Below are 22,692 nucleotides of genomic sequence, written 5' to 3' on the forward strand. Positions count from 1 at the left end.
CATACGTAGAATAGTCATACTTTTAGAACAAGAACTTTTTTTTTTCACAATGTAATAAAAAAACTTGCCCAACATAGCAACAATTCATGCACACAAAGACCACAACAAGTATCGAAATGCATAGAGTATGTTCATGTGTATACAATACCTTGTACGTAGATCCTTACAAGAAGGTAATAGGCCTATATTATGCGAGGCAACTTGCTATTCGAAAATGAAGAAATACACACTGTACATATAATAGAGTACATTATTAAAATCCTTGAGAATCAACCCTGATGGTATATGCTGCTTTGAGTACAGACATGTAAAGTAGCAAAATGCTGGCAGTCTCTCATTGACAAGAAAATAATAATAAATAAATAAAACACACATGAATACGCTTTAGAAATCAGGAAATCCCCAACAGTAGCAGTCTTTAAATCACAACTCAAAACACCTTTTTTTCCATTTTATATCATTCTTAAGCTCAAGCATATCAGAAGCTTTTGCAGCACAGAACAATATGTCAATAGGTTTTGCACTTTATAAACCGATATGATAATCATCATTTAACTTTAAAGGAAAAAAAAAATCATATAACCAGTACAAAAATCATGACTACAAATTGTACTTCACAGTCCATATACATATATCATGGAGAGTGACATGAAAAACAGGGTACTGTTGCCTCAGTCATGCAGCTGGGAGCCCGTCTGCACATTACTCCGGTCTTTGCTATTCAGTTTTGGATGACTGAAACTGATGCGACAGTCACATATATCCATGGCAATGTAATTAGAGAAGTTCACATTAACAGGACAGTGAAATAATACACTGACTTTCTCCTGAGATCAGATGAAACTTGAGGCAGTTCCATGGAAACCCTATATTTTACTCCAAATCACATGGGTAAACATCAAATTAGGATACAGTATTTTTTTAAAAAATGTATACGCTGTAGTATCAAATTCAAGTGTTGTCGAGTTCATCGCTAATATATGAAACTACACAACTGTTATAAATAATCCTTCCCATGGAATGCAGATAAGAGAGGTGGTCAGTGAACTTGCTGGACATCTGGATGCACTCGGTCAAGTCCAAAACAGATGACGCAGCAGCCTCAATGTATGAACCCTGTCTCCTGCACTTCTGAAAACAGAGAACTTGAGCCTGAGTGTTGCCTGAGAAAATGACAGATCACAACTTCATCACTTGAAGCAAGGCTCGACACTAACTTTTGTTTTATGTGTGTGCATGGCATGAGTGAGTCACTAAAATCATAACCCCCACCCAAAAGAAAAAAAAAAATGATTTTTTTTGGTAGCCCAACCATGAAACTTGTTGACCTACAAAAATGAAGAAAAAAAGAAGAGAACTAGACTTGGAATTTGTCAACACTGACAAATTAGGTGATCCGATCTATTTGAAAATCAATAATTTGAGTCCTGATCCCAATAGGCATGACCATACCGCTTTCATTTGTGTTGACGAGACATTGGCCGTGTGATGTTTGGATTCTCATTTAGAAAAGGGAGTCGGACCTGCCATCTTTGGTACCGAATTCCGTATACACTAACGAAGATACAGAATAAAGTATATTTGACCTTTGACCCCACTTTGCACACCCAAGATAGTATCTGAGCGAAAAGTGGTTATTTTGTGAAATGATCCTTGTAACATGCCCTTTGCGTGTGCAAAATATGGGAAAGACAGGACATGTATTCACCAAGATATAGGATGAACCATTTGTGACCTTTGACCCTAATTTATCTACCCAAGATGGTGTCTGATCAAGTAGTTGTTATTTTATGAAATAATGTACATGAACTGGACTAAACATGTGCAAAATATGGGGGTGATAGGGGCTGTTTTACTTGAGTTATCGCAAAGAAAATTGCAGAAAGAAAGAAATATCTCCCTACATCGAAGCTAACCTTCAATTTCAACCAAGTTTTCCGATGTGATCCCGGCATCCAGTAAAAAAATAGATGGCTTTCGGACGATAGCCCAAAATGTCAGCTACAACATACTAAAATCTTTGAGAAATTCACCGAAGGGTAAGTGAGCTAGTGCTCGATAAAGACAATCATGTCAATTTTCACACCTAGAAAAATTCCCTCCCATAGAGATAACACGTCATAACGAAGATACAGAAAGAAGTACATATGACCTTTGACCCCACTCTGCATACCCAAGATGGCATCTGAGCAAAAAGTGATTATTTTGTGAAATGATTCTTGTAACATAGTCTTTGCATGTGCAAAATATGGGAAAGATAGGACATGTATTTACCAAGATACAGGATGAAACATTTATGACCTTTGACCCTAATTTACATACCCAAGATGGTGTCCGATCAAATAGTTGTTATTTTATGTAATAATGTACGTGACATGAACTAAACATGTGCAAAATATTGGGCTGATAGGGCTTGTTTTTCTTGAGTTATTGCAAAGAAAGTTGCAAAAAGAAAGGAATATGAAAATACATCGAAGATAAGCTTTAATTTCAACCAAGTTTTTCGACGTGATCCCGACACCGTATGAAAAAATGAAGGGCACCCTCACAATAGCCCAAAGTCTCAGCTACAACATATTAAAATCTGGGAGAAATTCACCGAAGCATAAGTGAGCTAGTGCTCGAAAAGGACAGTCATGTAATTTTTTATTTCCAGAAAAACTGCACTCCCGTAGAGATAACACGTAAACTGGTCAAATTTGACAAGATTTCATTCAATCCATTTTTACGAGGTGATGCCGTCACCCAATCAAAATGTTGTTATAACATAAATGAAAGAACATTAAATAAGCTACAACATACTGAAATCTGGATGAAAATGGGCAAAGGATAAGTGAGATACGCTCGAGTGAACTTGAAATTTGATGACGTCATTTTGAAAATTTACTTTTTTTATTTTATTAAGAAATTTGATATCTTTTAATCATTTTTCCAGCATCGCCAACCCATGAAAGGACATGTACAACTCATCAGCTTTCAGAATATGTAAAGAAAATGGGGGGTCACCGTCCATCCTGACGAGTAAAATCGGATTTAAAATTGGCGGTTTTTTGGCATAGTTGCACTGTATATCGCCATTGACGCGCGCGCGGAATTTCAACTTTGACGGGCCCGTATGACGTCATATTGAGTCGAATTGACTTGAAACTTGGTAGAAATATTCCTTGACATTTCAGACATCCGATAAATTTGAAAAAACGGAAAGTTTCTATTGCATATGAGCTGTGCGTGCGTATATGTGCGCGCGCGTATGCGTCCGTCCGATTTTTTCAATTTTTCAAAAAATGCTCCAAATGGTCTGAAACGTGTGCAAAAAAATGTTGAGCTCGATTTGAGCATACAAATATTTCAACGCGCGCGTACGTGCACGTATTAAGAGTATAGATGAATTTTGAGAACATGAGTAGAATCAGCTTGACTTGAACTATATGTGACGTAAATTTAATTGAAAAATTCCATTCCATTAATTCGATATGAATGAAAATGTGTTTTCATATAATGACGTCATAGTGACGTCACGGTCGACTGATCACTTTGATTTTAGTTCGATTGTCGTCTTTGGGACACGATACATATATGGTATAATTTTGACATTGATAGGAAGAGGACTTTCTGAGCTAACCTCTGCACAACTTTTGTCCAGAAATAAAGAAGAAGAATAAAGAATCCGTACAGATACAGAAGGAGATCCGAGAGGATTCTCGGATCACCTAATAACGTAAGAAAATACAGTCATTTAGTAACATCTTAAGGGTACACAGTCGTACAAGTACACTGTGCCTATTGCTATTACTGAATAAAGAAAATATTGCTGTGAAATTTGACTATGAGAAAAAAAAAGAAGAAGTTTGGCCAAAATGAGTTTGACTGTGAAGAGAAGACTAGCAGCAATCTGGTAACCCTGGTCGCAGCAGGTACATGTAACTGAAATCATGTTATTCTCCCCTCTACAGATCTTCAGGATAAGAAAAACCACATAAAAGGGATGTACATACTCCCAATTTTCTACCTAAACATATAATTTCTCACGAAGTGGCGACCCAACATCTTATTTCTGGCAAGCCACCACGAATGACGAACTTGCTGAAGTTATGATATACACTCCATGTCTATGTTGAATTTGATGCATGTTTACATTACATTGTATGTACACATTCAGGGAAGAATCACATGAAGAGAAAAAAATGTGATGGTTTAGCTTCAGAAATCTAATATGTTACATGTTTCCCAGAACACTAATATTTGTCAAAGTAACATTTGAGATACAACCATATCCAAACCAGTTGAGAAAGTCATGTCATGGCTTGTCACATCCCTCATTGGGCATCGTACAATTCTTTTAAATACTATACTTCCTTTTTGATAGGAATGCTACAAGGAGAAAGTACATTTGTTATATAAAATTGTTCTTTAGCTGCTGTAATGATTTAATGATGAGGACTTCATGATGGAATTAGCTGTAAAATTGCTGAACTACCAACATAAAGTATTATTTCATATTTTTCCCATAATTTGGTATACAAATGAACAAAAATTTAGAATAAAAATCATTGCACTGTCTTACTTGCACAAATAATTATGGCCAATACAATGTATGATTGCTTCACAAACACAAGCAAACTTCAAAATCCCAAAAATTTTGTGCAATTATCCACTTTTCATTGGAACTTTTACGGTTCTGTTTGTAGACCATGCTTGATCTTCTTTCTATGCGAGTCAACTTGAATACAAGAGCACAATGGAGAGTATCCCTTTAAGCTATCTACTTCAGGCTGCGATATATCACGTTTAGATGGAGTTTTGATGTCTTTCATATCACAGAAGAATCCAGTGTAAACATGCTAATATTACTCGTGTGTAATACAGGCCAGAGGCAGCACAAGTAATACAGGCCTGTATATTATCATGTAAGCATGTATAAAACATTTGCATATTATACAAGTAGCTGCACTATGAAATACATGTAATTCCTGTCACTCTCTGGCTGTTATTATTATTATTATGATTATGATTTATGATAACACAGTGATGATAATGATCAGTGATAATGATGATGATGATGATGATGATGATGATGATGATGATGATGATAATGATGATGATGATGGTGATGATGATGATGGTGATGATGATTATGACTATTATCATCATTATTATCATTCCATCATCATCATCATTACTATTGCTATTATCATCATTACTATTGCTATTATCATCATTTTCTCTTCATTACTACCATCATTTGATCACTGCCAATTTTGATTACACCATACCCCCCCCCCCCCACACACACACACATACACACACACACAGAATAATCCAAATCATATACCAATTATCACCTCTGCCTTACAGCAAAGAAATACAAATGTAATATGATGACTGCTTTGATATGATGACATCCTTGAAACCAGCCAACGACTCCTCCGGTGTCAAAACTCATCAGCTGCGGTCCAATGAGGCGGTGAGACTGAGTTACCATCCTTTACCTGAGTGATTGGTATGCCAAGTATGTATGTCATGTTTAGACTCGTGAAATTTGAAGAGACATATTCGCTAATTGATCCCGCGGTGTTGTCACCCCAGGGATATCATAAAGCATACATGTAACATGAATCACAAAGTAGCTCTAACCCAACTGCTGAACAGAACTGAGTCATTTTCATTTAGTTACATTGTATAATAAGGGAGGTGTTGATACATTGGAGACATTAAGGATGTCTACAACACTACAGGAATGGAATCAAAAACTCATCTGTACTGTCTTTCTCACCCAGTGATGAGCAACACATGAGTGAGAAAACTGAATATTTATTGCAAATTAATAATTTCACTACAGTCTACAGTACAGTTGTAAGATAATATGATTTTTCTTCTTTTTTTTTCAATTCAAATATCCACACAAACAGAAGCATAATTTTTCCTAAGGCCATCCATGGATCTACTTTTTAGTGAAAAACATGTTACAATTCTCAACAGCAGACCATGCACTATTTCCTGCACTTTATACATGTACATTGTACAATGTACCTTTTAGTCACACTGCCTACTTTAATATCACTGTACAGAGAGCAGTTGTGTCTGGTTGTGTAAAGCTGCAGGTACATCATCTGCGAGCATAAAAATATTGTGGGCGACTAGCTCTCTACAGTTTGTGCACTGCAGTATAGTAAGAGGAATATCTCCAACTATAAATACAGTACTAGTGTATGTATTTCATCAGCTTCTTTTCCTCTTCCTTCCTCTTCTCTCTGATCAGATCAACCGAGATACGGGAAGAAAACAAACCCCAGACGAAAACATGGAAAGGAGCCAGGAGGGGGATTCACACACAGGAGTTATTGGTTCCTGCATCGCGATTCAAAAATCAAATTCATTCCGCACTGTTCACACATGCCATGCAGGTACAATTATCGTGAGAGACTGCTTCCATGCCTAAACTATGACCAGAACTGGACCCCCAGCACCGGGTGTGCAGACCAAGGGTGGCAAATCGCATTTTGTGCCATTCACAAACACCGCGCAGGGTAAATCAAATTTTCAAATAAAAAAACAAAAACAAAAACATCAAGTGCGACTGATTTTTGCCTAGCAATGCGTAGCTCAAGAGTTCATTAATTTTTTTGTTGTCCGCACAAAAGAACAATGGTTTTCACATGGCCCTGCAAAAGTTGGTTTTCAAAAAGCATTAATTTTGTGTGTGTGTGTGTGTGTGTGTGTGTGGATGTGGCTAGGATGAAGTCTCTTCCTAACATTCCCGGTTACTTCCTAGAATCTTGGAAGGGATTGACTCTAGGCAACTCCCTCACGATTATGCTCATTCTCGCAAATGGCTTTCTAGGCTGTCAATTATTTACACTTCACTCTGATCTCATTTATCGTGCTAGATGTTTCACATTCTGGCATTTACCTGCCAAGGAGAAGACTGTGTGAATATTTTACCCATTATCAGAGAAGACTGCAATCAAACCAGGGTCTCATGTAGGCCTCTTCAGATGATTTTATTACTCCCAATATATACAACTGACTGGTAATGTTCACATTCGGGGAAGTAAGAGTTTGCAATAGTTTTGTAGTATCAAACAAATCTTGTCTGTTTCTTTTCATACACTCCATATGCACACCACTTGAAAACCATTGAGGCATGTTTCACATCCTGCTGATTTAAATGGAGTGGTCCAATGCCACCACAGAGCAAATTACAAACATAAAACTTTATGGACAATTCAGATGAATTCCCTTTATCAACTTTACATGTAACCATTAAAGTCAAACAGAAAATAATTTAATTCTTAACCAATCTGCCATGTATACTTCCAGAGATGCACACTATTAAACATTTCCAGTAGATTTTATAAAATGACAGTGACTGCACCATGCAATGATTGATAATTCGTAAGTTACAGCTATTCCTACTCAGTGCCAGCTGTGAAAGAATTTCTGCGTTTCTCCTCGAATCACCAGCAAGTCTTCAAAGATCTTTAAATGTCAAAATAACTAGTATTCCACATTGAGCCGGTAATTCCCAATAAAGTTGGTATAAATTCCCCAAGATAATGATGATTTGCCAGTTTCATGCACATGGCCAAACAAAACACCTTGTTCCTGAAGCCTCATGTGAGTGTGACAGTTTTGTGTATACTGCAGAATATAGAGATAGGTGGTTCACATGCAGTTACATCAATCATGACTGACTTTTATATGTGGGCAAAGGTAATTGCAGACACGCTTCTCGACATTTCCTCCTTCTCGTTGCTTCACGGATACTGTTTAAAGGATCGCAGACACACACTAAATTAGAGCAATTTCTTCTTATCTAAGGGGTTTCTGACTTGGGAAGGAAGTCATAGTTACAATGCTGGAACATTTTTCTAAATGTGGTCCAGTAACACAGTGTAGCCTAAAGATATTAAATTGAGTCCCTTCACACAAACAATTGAAGACCTGAATATAAGAACGACCCAAGTCCAATTTTTGGCCAAATTCAGTTTGACATGGGAAATTGTAGCTTAAATGCATGGACTCATCTTGTGTTTAAATGATAAAGCCTAATTACCCACGGAAGTGCCTGAAATGATTGAGTTAAATCTTATATTAATGTAAGAATGAAGGACTTGGGTCATTCTTACATTCATATGATAGCGCCCTCTCTCATCCTGCTCTCATCTCTATGGCAGAATATCACGTATATGAATCAAAGAACGACCCAAGTCCATATGAATCAAAGAAAGACCCAAGTCCACCACACAAAATGGCCTCTCCACAATTAATGTAAATGTTAATTGTCATGAAATGTCCTAATATGTACATGCATACAATGTTGCCTTCCCATCACAGTTAAATAGAATATCATTGGACAAATAAAAAAGATATGAAGTTTTTTTTAGTTTACTCGAAATGGTCTTCCATGGACTTGGGTTGTTCTTATATTCATATACTCATTTTTTAATGTCATTGTGGCTACTAGTGATTACCATACATTACAATGTAGCTGCGTCACAAACTTTAGTACACTTACAATACCTGTCAAGCAAACATGCATCTTTTAATATCCTTACAAGCATGAATAACCTACGTACTCATCCTTACCCACCACATACATGTACACCCCAATGGGAGTGAATATGAGGTTTAGCTACAAGTGCCTTTATCTCAGTCATGTTGTACAGGTCAAATTGTTGAAAATTGTCAATGTGCACCACAATGAAACGAAACATAACTGAAGAAAAAAAAAAAACTTTCAGACGTTGACCAGCGAAACATGAGTGGGAAAGCGATTTCATGTTTGCTTCCAGATTTTCACATATTACTATATACCTGATTAGCATGAGTTGGGGTTCTAAACATGCTTAGAAACCAGTTTAACCCATCAGTATGAAACCTCTATCTCATTTCTCACAGTCAGAGCAAGTTACCCAGCTAACTTGTCTCTGGGGAGCAAATGTTTACCATCACGCTCTGCTTTGTGAGGCGCTATTCTGTGATAAGACCATTCACAATGACAGTATACACTGCAGCATTACAAGAGTCACCAAATCTTGGTTGAAGTTGCTAGGCAACTGTGTCAAAGCCTTTGAAACATCACTAGCAAAAAGATAGGTTGCAAACAGGAGTTCCAGTTTTCCATCTTCACACAAAATTTTCATATGTAACTACAGTGCTCCCAGCAGAAAACTATTTATCTTTTCTATCATGTGACTTTCACACAAAATTTTGCACAAAATTTGTGGCTACATACATGTACAGTAGGTCATCTGACAGACATCATGGTCGTAGTTGCACATACAGTGGCAGACCAAATGGGCAGACTGTTGAGCAAATGGCACAAGTACATCATGTACATTGAGTGACCAAGACTTTCTCCCTTGTACTAGTGTACAACAATCGGGATCAGCAGATATCAACTGGCAGAATGATTGAGGGTTGCCTCAGAAGCATTCACATAATTCTACAAAGTGGAACTTTGAAATGTCTACAATGTACATGTATGGAAGGAATTTCAGCTTTTAAAAAAAAAAAAAAAAAGATCTAACCATATTATACATAAGCTTGTGTATGAAGAATATTGAGAGCAAAACACATGACATTTGAAAGGAATGGTGATATATCCAACAATTACTTTTCTAACCAAATAAATTCCACTTTTGCTTTCTAAACAAATTCTAACCAGTGATATAATTTTAGAAGAACTGTATAATTATATGTGCCTTTACAAAGATATTTAGAAGAAGCGTATTCCTGTTCTGTCCAGCCACACAAATGTCCAGCCAAAAACAGTTTGAAATAAAACCACACTTGTAAATTATCAGATCTCTTAATACTCATGATTGTACATAATTGCGCCACTTACATATGGGCATTACTTGTCTGATCGTGCAATATGAATGCAGATGAAAAGCTCTGCTTAAAAAAAAAACAAAAAAAACAAGAAAACAAGGGCGGTGAGTTGGCTCAGTCGGTAGCGCGTGTGCCTCACGATCACGCGGCCCGGGTTCGAACCCGAGTCTGGACTGAGCAATGTTGTGTGTAAACATACCGTCCCCTCTAGCAAGAGGCAAAACACTCTGTCCCTCGGATAGGACATAAAATGGAGGTCCCGTGTATGAGAGAGTCACAGCTCATGCACGTAAAAGATCCCGCTTCATTCATTCATCGCAAATAGCAGGGTGTCTAACCCGGTGAAGTGGTCCCACCCCACATCTAACTGGACCCCATGGAAGACCAGCTTAGTGTAGCTGAATATGGGCTATCCAGCCATCTTCACAGATGGAAAATGAACAACAACAAGAAAAACAAGAACAAAAATCTGCTTAATCAGCTGGCTGTATGAACGTGATGCTGCATGCCAGGAGTTGCAGATGATGATTAGCAACTGTCTTAAGAATAAAGATCTATTAAAGCCGAACTTCCTTTAGGGAGGAACAAAATACACGTGTACGTACACCTGAATGACAGTCACCGCTCCTTGGGCAGCTATTAAATGTGATCTTCCGCTAATCCTGAGTCTTGTCCGAAATACACACTTTCGATCACTGCCTGGGGTCTTGCTGTCTACACTTGGGGAGTACGTAGGCCAACAGACTATACAGTATTTCCAGTACTTCCAGTCTGACTGACATAATGTACACTATATGGGACAGCAATATACAATTGTAAACTACACACATTATTTTTTTTCCAGACTGTAAGACATCCTACATGAAATGAAAGGGTTTCTCAACTTGCTACATGTCATAACTACAGCATCACATAGCAATTATAATGTTCAAAAACAAAATCCATTGTAAAAACTGAAAACACAAATCAGGAACAAAAAAAAAACACTCTTTTTATTCAATATTCATTTTTTTTTCATATTTCTCCACCCATTTCTTCTTTATTATCTCTTTCTCTTTCTCTCCTGCCTATACATAGTATTTGATGCAAGTTTTTATATGTCATGCAAGAAAATAGACCACTTCGTTTTTTTATAGATCTTTTGGATGGTAGTGGATGGAATACCAGGAAATATTGGCCCTAACGAGTGCAATATTCCCTGGTATTCCATGGAATAAAGTCATCCAATGTCATTATGATCATCTACAATCAGTGTCTAGAGAAGGCGTAAACTGTAAATAGGAGTTGATAGAATTTGAAGTAGACTCTGCAATAAAAAAGTAGTGACTTGAACTTGTAGCTGAAGAGCTTGCACACTTTAATTAGCCAGCATTTACGCATTCAGCCAGTGTTTATGCGATAGACAAGATTATATTCCACAAACTAAGAATGTTGCAATAGGATTGGTCCACAGCTGATCACGGGATGAAGCGTAGTTTTGCCCATCACATCACCTGAGAAGAAAAGTTTGTTACACTCTATGTTGATAGTCCCTTTTGTTTCGCTGATCTCCACACAGTCCACACAGTTCTAATGCAAGATGAGTACGCGCGGAATAAAAGTGCATTGCACTGCGGACTATCATGCGACCTAGGTCACTTGATAGTACACAGTGCAACGCACTTTCACTTCGGTGCCGCGCGGTGCGCGCAGCAAATTCATTGTTTGTTATCTACGTGCACACGTAGCCTAAGCCCTAAGGATACCAAAAGACAGCTAAAACGGTTTCAGATGTGGAATAAAATGGGAATTTTTAGGACCCTAGATGTGGAATATAAAGCAAATAATCAACTTTTCGTTTCAGGCAACGATACAAACTATCATTTCCTTGGCGATCTGAATGTGTACGCTATCTTTCCTCAGCTGCGCTTCGGAAAGATAGCTACATCCAGATTGCCTCAGAAGTGATAGTTTGTCCCATCACTTTCACCAACGTTGATTATTTGCTTAACTATCTACACTACAAATGTATGGGGAATTAATACAGTGTATGTGTTGCATTAAACATGCTTTGATATTGCATTTTATGCAAATCAATTGGACAAAAATATGCATCTTTAAGGAACTCCTGAAATGCCTAATATACATAGATACTTATAATGTAATTGAGTGCATAAAAAATTGCTTTGAACTTTTGAGAGCAAGGTCACAGACGAAAGCAGTCCCTAAATATTTACACTGAGAGGAAATGTTTGTATCGGCATGCACAAATGAGCCTTTGTTCAAAATTTGCTGACACAGGAAAATGTCCAAAGAAACATTGGGATGATTTAGGTGTGAAGATAGCAGACAAATTAGTCTGGCTTCCAGGGAATAGATATTGATTTTCAAATCAATATTATACCGCTATAGTATGATAAACTTTACACTGTTGTGACAAAGCATACAATGTACACTGACTTATTGTTCCTTTTTTAAAATCATAACAACAACAATATAACAACAACGAAACAGTGAATAGAAGTATACTGCTGTCAGGACACAACTGTTAAACATCACTGATATCAGTAATACAGGGAGGAGTTAATGACAGAGTTGATAATACCGGTATATGAACTTAATTTTCTGTTAACGGGAAAATTGCAGAATTTTGACACACTGTACAAAGTAGCTTCAATATCATAGAAATATGGTTCCTACTATGTATTTCTGTGACACAGTCAAAGAATTCATCTACGCAATATGCACTGAAATTAAATATTGTTATATCTTCATGACAAGTGATACATTGATTTGGAATACATTTCCTGTACATTGTAAGACATATATACTGTAAAACATGATATATTCGTGGCATGAAATTTTCGCGAATTGAAGCCGACAGCCTTTTTCGTGGCATGAAATTTTCGCGAATTGCCACTGGCGTTCAATGCATGTAGTGTAGACAAAAACTTTCGCGTGCATTTTAATTTCGCGAATTTTGGCGCTCGCAAAATTCGCGAAATTAAAATGCACATGAAAATTCCTCATTTTACAGTAATCCAGTAATGAGAGTATTATGGTGTAATGTCAAATCAAAGCACAGTCATGCCTGTCCAAACATTACAGGTGCAAGTTAACACACAATGAGCCACCACTGACCCTGACCCTTTTGTATGTGTGTGTTTTAACAAGTCACCATTCTTATGCCATTTATACTTTATGATTCATCACACACACCAATGCCGACTTAACCACATTCTTTCAAAATCACCCCCCCCCCCCCCCCCAAGCTCAGGCCCTAAATCTACTTACATAACTTGCAAAAATGCACTCATTTACAAAGGTAGGACAAAAAGTGTCTGCGTTTAGCTGAACTGCAGTCCCTGGAAAGAGAGAGACTGTCATTAGCCAGCTTTGAGAGATCTTGTCGCAGACCTCGGATAAAGCACACACACACACACACACACACACACACACACACACACTCACAGACTAGCAAGTGTCGGTGCAGTCTCTGGATTGGTTTCTGCCATTAATTTAACAATAGCACATCAATTCAATTCAAGTCAATTCAATCATACAGTGTTCCATCCGACAAAAGGTCACCCGGATACATTTATATACAAAGTATATACATTCAGCAATATATTGCACAGATCTCTACCTTTCAGTTTGGGGTGTGATGCAAGAATATTTTTTTTTAAAGGGACTGTACAGTACTGGTTGAGGTAGGGATTCATGTTTTGAACATTCCAAAGTGAGATAATAAAAAGCCTCTTATGAAATATGAAAGAGCATGTAATTTTAAGAAGGACTCAACTTTTATTTGATGAAAATAGGTTTTCATATGGCTGAGATATCCCAAAAAGTGCTAATAATAAAAGGCGACATGCCCCAACTTTATTAGTATCTCTTTGTTTCACCTTGTTTTTGGACATCTCAGCCATTTCAAAACCGATTTTCATCAAATAAACTTTTGATACCCCTTAGAACTGCATGCTCTTTGACATCTCATAATGTGGTTTCTGAATATCTCACAAAACGTTAAAAGCTAAATCTTCACCTCGACCAGAACTGTACACACCCTTTAACACAAAAATACTATTGAATTCATATTCATATTTTTGGTCAATGATGCAAAGCAAATGTTTAATTTAGAGCTCTTTCCCTTTCAAATGATACTAATTGCTAGATTATTATACGACTACAACATCATGCAATGGATACAATTTGTACGTATCCTACTCCAATCACTGTCTATTCTTATATTGTTTAATTGCATGTAGCACACAAATGAGATGGGATTATGAACACCAGAATAGTGGCTGAAGAATGCAGCAGCACACTTCTAACGAACATAAACAGTAAAGCTCTCAATGCACTCAACTAAGTCAAGTGTAAAGTGTCTGTACCTGCATGTTTATGGTACAATTAAAATGTAACTTTTGAATAATTTGGCAAGTGCTGTGAGGGGCGGCCTCTATATCCACGACTATGGAGCAACTTGCAAACTATTATTTAAATACTGTCCACAGATCCAATAATATACTTCACGATCTGTTGGACTCCATGAATTGATAGCAAAATTTTCTCTATAATCAGTTACAGTATCAGTATCATTTTGTATTTGAAATGCTGGTCAACTTTGGAAGAAATTATGTATTGATGCAGTACAAACAGTCATTACAAAATGTAGGTCTACATGTATAATAACAGTGTACATCTAACTCATGATGCTGTTGTTACCTCAATGTACACGTAGTACACATATTTGATCTTTTCATCTTTTCATCGAAGTACTGTTTTGAGTAATGCAACCAATTTATTTCAAACACTTGGGTTTGATTGTTTGTGTCATGTGTGTGTGTGTGTTTTTGTTAATTGTGATAGTGCATTTGTAGATCATATCATTCTGTCTCCAACATTTTGATGACTCAAACATGTCAATTGGATATCCCTACATGATACAGTGTATATATTACTGTAATTGTTCATAAAATATTGCTTTTTTTTTCAGTTCAGACATACGTACATCCTATTATCCAAATATAAATCAAAGATCTCCTGACCCCCCCCCCCCCACACACACACACTAAGGTGAATTGATTATGTTTGATTTTCTGAAGTATGCATCTACAACATGTACAAGTTTGTATGAGCAATTATCATTAGATACCGCAAATCTATGTTGATGACATACACAGATAAAAAGTTGTGCATGGCATTTAAAACATGTACATTGTACACATTGTATGTGCATACACAAATTTGTATCAAATGGAAGACTGCTCGTATCTTTGTAGTGCCTCACAAGCAATACAAAAGATCCCTCAAGCCAACTATTAAGAGAACCATTAAATACAGATAGAGAGATCTTGATTTTAACCCGAAATCACTGCTGGACACTGTGCACACACGGCAATGCAGTACAGGATGCTTGCATCACAGAGGACTGTGTTTGACTACCCACTTCCTGGTTCGAGAAGTACTTCTACCACTTGAGCGCCATCAATATCATCTGAAGAATGCTCTGTTTAATGGCCTAAACTAAACATAGATTGCTTTAGACTGGAATACTTAAAATACTTCTACTACTTAGGACAGTTGTTAAGCACAACCAGCAGTGAATACATACTGTACAATGTAGCTTTAACATAACAACTAAAAAAAACCCACAAATTATATGTGTCTGCTTGAGCACAGATTCAGAGTTAATGCAGAAAAAAAGCTCTGTCTCAAAATAGCAAAGTCAAACCAATGTACCCCTCCATGGAAGTGTGAAATGGGACATGCTAAGTATGCCAGATGGGATTTACTTACATAAATGGGCACATGGATTCTTGAAAAGGAAGTTATCGAGGAAATTTAATTACGTTCATTGAGCAATGAACAGCACCCTGCGCAAATCATAATGCTTCTGTACATACAGCAAAGCAATCTCTGTCATAAACTATGTACACTGTAACAACAATCTAGTCATCTCCTCAGGACTGTATATTTCTGACCACAGAAACACAAGGTTTAATGGTTTGTAGCTCTCTCGGACAAGTTCTCCAATTTCCACTGTCAAATTCATTGTGAAGTTGGCAATTGGCATTGAATGCATAATCATATTTTAGCTTTGCTCGTTTGTGTGCCTCAAGGTTCTCTCGACAGAAAAAGCAACAATGTACAGGCCTCTGTAGTGTACAAGATTACATACTGTGACACTTACATGTAGATGTTAAATTTCCCAATTTTTTTCTGAGTGAAAAGCCAACAATATATGCACCTCCTTGAGATATTACTTTTTCATTATAACAGATACAAATTGTACCTACAATTGTAGGTGTTTATGGTTGGTCTTTCTTGATATTCTTACTTTGAAGCAGTGAAACTGTGCATTTTAATGTAGGCTTACATTGTACACGGTCCTCCTCCACATATATACAGAACTACTACACAAGTGCCTCATTACCCATGAAGAACTGCACACTACAAGTATCAAAGCTAACAGCGCTCTCTCAATCTCAAAAGCCCTAAGTTGGTGAGTGAGATGCAGGACTTTCTGTGATAATTGAAAACAGTTTCCAGCAAGGACAGACTGCTAATCGGCGTGTAGATGAGGATTATATCCTTGTCTGGGCAACAGAGTGTTGCATAAGACTCAGATCTGTGGGAAGGGCTCAATGAAACAGTGTGAAAAGAACTACCTTTCATTGTCAGAATCTGTGAAGGACGCTTCAAAGCTCATAAAGACAAAATCTCCCACTGTATGAAAGACCAGCCTGACAAAGTCGGCCTACAGTAGTGTACAGCTAAATGCTCAATAGTGCTTGTAAATTGGTACTGTGCCTCAAAGTGATCTGTTTGTTCACATGCTACTATGCTATGCCATGTTCATGCAAATACACACTCATCATGTACAAGCATACCTGTACAGTGTAGTTGGTCTTTAGTAGTGATTGCCTAAATGGCATGCATAACTGTGGGGAACATCGCTGAAATAGTTTTATTCCTTGAACGTATCGACAATGGGAGTGTTCATCAATGAAGAAAAATTTACCCAAAGTCCTATCAACAAAGAATGTAGTCCTAATATGTTTGTATTCAAGGTGATTACCATCACATCAGTGGCTGAAAATAGTGAAAGCAGATTTTAGATGAGTGAAAATTTCAGATAAATCAGGGAAACAGTTTGAGCTACATTGTATTTGTACTGTATGACCATACCGTGTCTATGAATGTCATTACTGTCATTACTGTCACAATGTATCAATGTCTTCTTTGTTGTAATCGTAATTTACTCTGATCTGTACTCTGGCCTGCATAATGGGCCCTACTGTTCTCTTTTGGGTCCCCCTTGGGATGTCGACACCAATGAACAGGCCCCACATACACGTACAGTACTTTCAGTGGGAGCCAATCAGTGAACAGTGTACAATATACTATATACATTGTAACTGGATATGTATACAAAATATAGTCACTTAAAAATGTCCACCTTAACTGAGCATATTCAAGAACATGCACACTAGTGTAGGCCTAAATGAAAGCCATACATAGATAGAACTCATGTACAATACCTGATACTAAATGATTTATTTGATGCCCACTGAAATACAGGCTCTGAGGCCATGCAGAAAAACAGTGTTTTTCAATCCGATACTGATGGGAAAAAATATATAAATACACTGTATAGGCCTAATATTATAAACTGCGCATACATGTATTTTGAAGGATGTTGAATATTTTCAAGCATCATGAAATATGTGCATGTTCACAAATTCAACTCAGCGTGCCACTGTAAAATGCAGTTGTTGATCATTCCTGGACCAGGATATTGCAAATAGCCTGGATGCCAAGAATGTAACTGAAGAAGTGGCCTCCATACAGCCACAACTCCCTTCCATCTGAGAGGCAATTCCATCGCCAATTATCCATCAGGCAGTAATTCACCCTTCCAAACACACATGTGGACAGTGTATTTCATTTACAGTACCAGTAGCTCTGCGTATCCAAGGTTGGACTTCCAATCCAATTTGATAGGGTCTCTTGCACGGTCGTACGTACACAATTCATGTAATATCATTAAACCCATTTAATACTATTAGTGGTAAGAATACCAATAACAACCACAAAACACTCATTCACACTGCAGTCAAAATGAACAAGTTCATTTATCGATATTATTTGCTCTTCTACACAGTTTGATCTTCTTTTGCTTCATGATAAAGTTTTTCTCAACAAGATTTTGTAGAAAGAAATTACCGCAGCGTCGTAGGGCTGTTGACTATTGCTAGTACAGAGATGCCAAGTTCAAAAAAATTTTATGAGTGAGACTTTCATGACTCGGCATCTCGGCGCGCGAATGTGCGTGCGAGCGAGGGTATGGGAGGGGTTTTTCCTCCCTGGGCCTCCCATGGTAGGGAGCTTTTTCAATTTTTAGCTCTTAATGGTGCGACCAGGTGCATATTTATGTGACTATTTTTTCTTAGTTTGAAAGACAAAAGGGATTTAAATATACCTTCAATTGCAACTATTACTTTAATCCTTTGAGCTATGCTCCTTATTATAGGCCAAAGTTGCAGACTTCGCCCGATGCGTGAGAAAAATGGGTGCCATGCGTGAGATCGTGAGACGGCCCCTAAATGCTTGAGTCTCACTCAGAATGCGTGAGACTTGGTAGCTCTGCTAGTATTAAACTTTAAGAGAGTTCCTTTTGCACCACGCCTCCCCCCCCCCCCTCCCCATCAATGACCTTAACCCTACTGAGCTGAATAAGGTCTCAAGAATCCAGTGCAGATCACATTTGTGGTTTTAAAAAAATAATAATAATGATAAGTAATTATATATGTAAACACACAGATAGTTGATGACTGAGAATATTCTATTCCCGACAATGCATAGAAATATTTCTTTTTTCGTTCTTTAGGGGAGGATTCAAAAAAAGAGGAACTCTTACCAAAATTTGATGTGCAAGATGGTATACATCATGTATACAATGTATACAAGGTACAATGTTTGTCCCATACATATTTATCACCTCAAAATTGCAGGAATCACCGCTCAATAGAAAACACAACACATCACACAAGTCCATATACTGCACATTCGTGAATTTTCTCACCAAAATAAGCAATTTAAAACATAACATTCACATTATTATTAAATAATTGTATTATCATCATTATCATTATTATTATCACTACTATTATCATTATCATTATTATTGTTATTATCATTATCATTATTATTACTATTATCATTATTATCATTATTATTATTATCATTATCATTATTATTACTATTATTATTATTATTATTATTATTATTATTATTATCAATTATATACATGATTGGGAATGTGTTATTTCAAACCATACAAATAGAGTAGATATAAGCACACTTTTTCAAAGCCTAAAGGAAGGCCGAGGGGATTAAGAGAGGAACTCTCACCAAAATTGATGACTGATGTGTAAGGTAAGTCTCATATATGTAATCACATTGAAAATGCAGATATACCGCTCATGAGCATACACACCACATCGCACAACTCATAGCATACAACTGAACAAGAAAGTTATTGAACTAGTAATTAGGATGACCACCATCGCAGGAAGACAGCAGATACACAAACCAAGAACCTAAAAATTGACAACTTACTAAACGTTACAGTCGTTGTATGTGATTGACATATCAAATGACAAATAATACATACCTGACAATATTTCTTCACTGCTTTCGATGTGTCGTCGTCATCAAAATCATCTTCGTCTCCAGCTTTCAGCCAATTCTTTCGCGTTGCTGGGCTGGTTGATGATGGCGGTGGCAACGGACCACCAGTCGCGCCCGAGCTGGCCAGCGAGCCCGACAGCGAGTTCCGCTCGCTGCAGTTACCGCTGCTGCAGCTGCTCGCTTCGCTCAACAGGCGACTTCGCCGCTGTAGATGTTGTTCACGTTTATCAGCCATTTCACTGGAGTCGACAATCTTCTTCCCCTTCATCATGACGACATCCAGCAGATGACCATAAACAATTTATTCCTGACCAGATTAAGAGATATTTTCCGTCTTTAGCGAGATGAAGGGCGCAATATCAGTGATTTGTGCTCTAGTGTACAACCGTTACGCTCTTGGCTCGCTACACAGCTACTACACACATAGTAGACCAGCACGCTGCGTCGCTGGCTAGCTGCTACCACTTTACCTACCACCCCAAAGAGCTGACAACACTTCCAAAGCACGCTGTGCAAGTATCGGTACCGAAAGTTTTTCGCATGATTGTGCATGCTGTTGGGGCTGGTATCCGCACGCATAGACAGTCTAGACGGTGCGTCATTGTTGTTGTTGGGGGTATAGCTGCTGTAACGAACAAGCCGTATGATGGGGCTATCCACTTTCCATCAAGGCTGATTCTGCAATACACATGAAAATACAGCCGAAAAATGTTAAAGGGGAATTCCCTCGTGGAGAAATTCCAATTTTACAAGTATTAGTACAGCAGTGAAAACTTGATCAAAATCGGATGAAAATCGGGGAAATCATAAAATTGTGAGGCTTTTCTAATTTTCACGAAACTGTTTTTGAACAGAAAATGAATACTAGTATGCTAATAGTGATTAATTTTTATGTCATCGGGTCGCAACATGCCACATACTTAGCGAATAAAATCTTAATTTTCCAGCTTTTTTTTCTTCAAACTTATCCCCATTCTCAATTTATAATGTTAGCATATCTTACTTTTGACTCTGCTCTTTTTATCTGATCAACTTGCACGTAAAAAAGGTCACATTTTAACTGCTTTGCATTTATTTGATTTGATGTTGATTTATAACATTTCCGCATTCAATCAAATACAAATTGAATACAAATTTCAGAAGCATAAAGACAAACGATAATGTAACATTACACAAATAGATACACATAAGCAAATGCAGTGAGCATTCCACATATTTTCCCGCAATTTTTATTCGCACATCCCCGTGTCTGTACCTGTATGTATAGGGCTAATGTTTTACAAGAGTAAGGGACAGCGAAAAGTATAATTACCATCTTAGGGACATACTCTTCTTTTGGAGAATGACTGCAGGGCCGGCGCACTGTTTTCAAAAGTGTGGGGGCCCACTTTAAAAACAAAAAAAAAAATCTCTCCCCATTCCCGTCCACTTCCGGGTTTCTTCAGTTGACAAGCAAGCAAAAAAAAAAAAAGAAAAAAAAAGAAGGTCCTCAGCTCATCTCTCCCCGTCCACTTCCAGGTTTCTTCAGCTAACAAGCAAAGAAAAAAAAAAAAAGGTCCTCAGCTCATCTCTCCCCGTCCACTTCCGGGTTTATCTCCCCTCGCATTGTAGTACCTCTTACGTACTTCCGGGTTGAAAAAAGTGTGGGGGCTCAAAGTGATGACACCTTACCTTTGTATGGTCCACAAAAAGTGTGGGACCCGAGCCCCCACGGCCCCCACGGCTGCGCCGCCCCTGGACTGTATAGTCTTGATGCGATGGCATATTGTTTTGGTTTGGTTTGGTTCGGTTTATTTCTGCATTTTCTTTCTCCAAATACAATAACAAATGAAAACAAAGTGATACAGAGTATGCAAAAAAGGAGAGTATACCATACAAATCAATATAAGGAATGTCAATTTCATAACAACAGTCTGTAATAACATATGAATCAAAGCAACTTAGATTATTGAGCCATACTGTTGTTATATATGAACAAAGGAGAAGGAGAAGAGGCAGACGACGAGAATGAACTGGCAACAGACTGTCTGCAGAGATGTTAAAGACCTAAAAGAGTGGGAACATATCAAGGCCCTAGCCGCCGATAGACAAAGCTGGAAGAAGATGACCGTCGACGACGACCGCCGACGACGCGGGAGCTACTAAGTCTAAGTTCTAAGTATCAAAAAAAGGAGAAATCAATACAGGGGACCGTCATCATAAGCAGAGCTTCACCTTGCTTGACGCAGAACACATGAACCAATTGTCTTCCTATCTGTTGGACAGCTCCAGTTTAGCACACTATCTTCTGAGTGGCGGCAAAAAAACAACAAAACCAAAACAAAACAAAACAACAAAACGCAACCGAAGAAAAAAGCCATTTCTCGGGTTCGCGCCCTCACTCCGGCCTAACGCGTATAGTCGGCGAAAAGAGATACGACCCCCCGCCCACAGAACTCTTGCCCCCCGCCTACATTTCAAAACGTGGCGCCGGCCGTGGATTAGGCGCCGCTAAGTATCACAACGGGAAAAAAAAAAAAAAAAAAAAAAAAAAATCTTACATAAAGCATTACTTCCTGTTGACTCTCTCGCTCTGATTATCATCAGTCATTTTTTAACATATGCAAGGTAATAACATCAGCAAGGGCTGTTTTTTTCAATTAGTCTGTGCAGTGATCCGTTACCATTGCTATCATTACTCTGCTACAACATACTAGTACTACTAGTACTATTACTATACGATTCATAACTATTTCTAGATACTACTGCTAGTACCGCTACTACTACTACTGCTACTCCATACTACTTCTACTTCTACTACTACTGCTACCACCATACCACTTTTTCTCTTCTCATGCTTCTATTCAATAGGTTTTTTCCGTCCATTTTCGCACTTTTTTAAAACCAATTTCAAAGATTTTTTTTATATTCAAATTCGTCCCGAGAAGCACACAGAATGCAAATCCAAAATTCAGTTTAGTCAGTTGACACTTTAATTCGTTTTTTGGTCAACCATTTTCACAAAGACATTGCATTCAAAACCGTCAATTGTTACTGAAATTCCCCCAATTCGCCCATCGACCGGAGAATGTAAGGATCAAATTCGTCTTTGTTCGTACAATGTCATAAATAATTTTCAAACAATTTAGTCAGATGATATTGGTCTTCTCTCCTGAGGGCGAACCAATACAAGCCGGC

The 22,692-nt window shown here is 37.7% G+C and overlaps 1 protein-coding gene across 1 annotated transcript in view; it reads right to left on the minus strand.

Moving 5' to 3' along the window:
- LOC139741484 (uncharacterized) overlaps positions 1-19,984 on the minus strand; it is a 122,412-nt gene extending 102,428 nt beyond the window's left edge. The window contains exon 1 of the mRNA XM_071652069.1: positions 19,499-19,984. Coding sequence (XP_071508170.1) covers positions 19,499-19,786 — 288 coding nt within the window. The 5' untranslated portion in view covers positions 19,787-19,984. The remainder of the gene's footprint in view (positions 1-19,498) is intronic.
- Between the last annotated feature and the right edge of the window lie 2,708 nt (positions 19,985-22,692).

This window comes from Diadema antillarum, unplaced genomic scaffold (assembly GCF_040938485.1).
Source record: "Diadema antillarum isolate AM-2024a unplaced genomic scaffold, OU_Dant_1.0 seq00000931_RagTag, whole genome shotgun sequence".
Lineage (NCBI taxonomy): Eukaryota > Metazoa > Echinodermata > Echinoidea > Diadematoida > Diadematidae > Diadema > Diadema antillarum.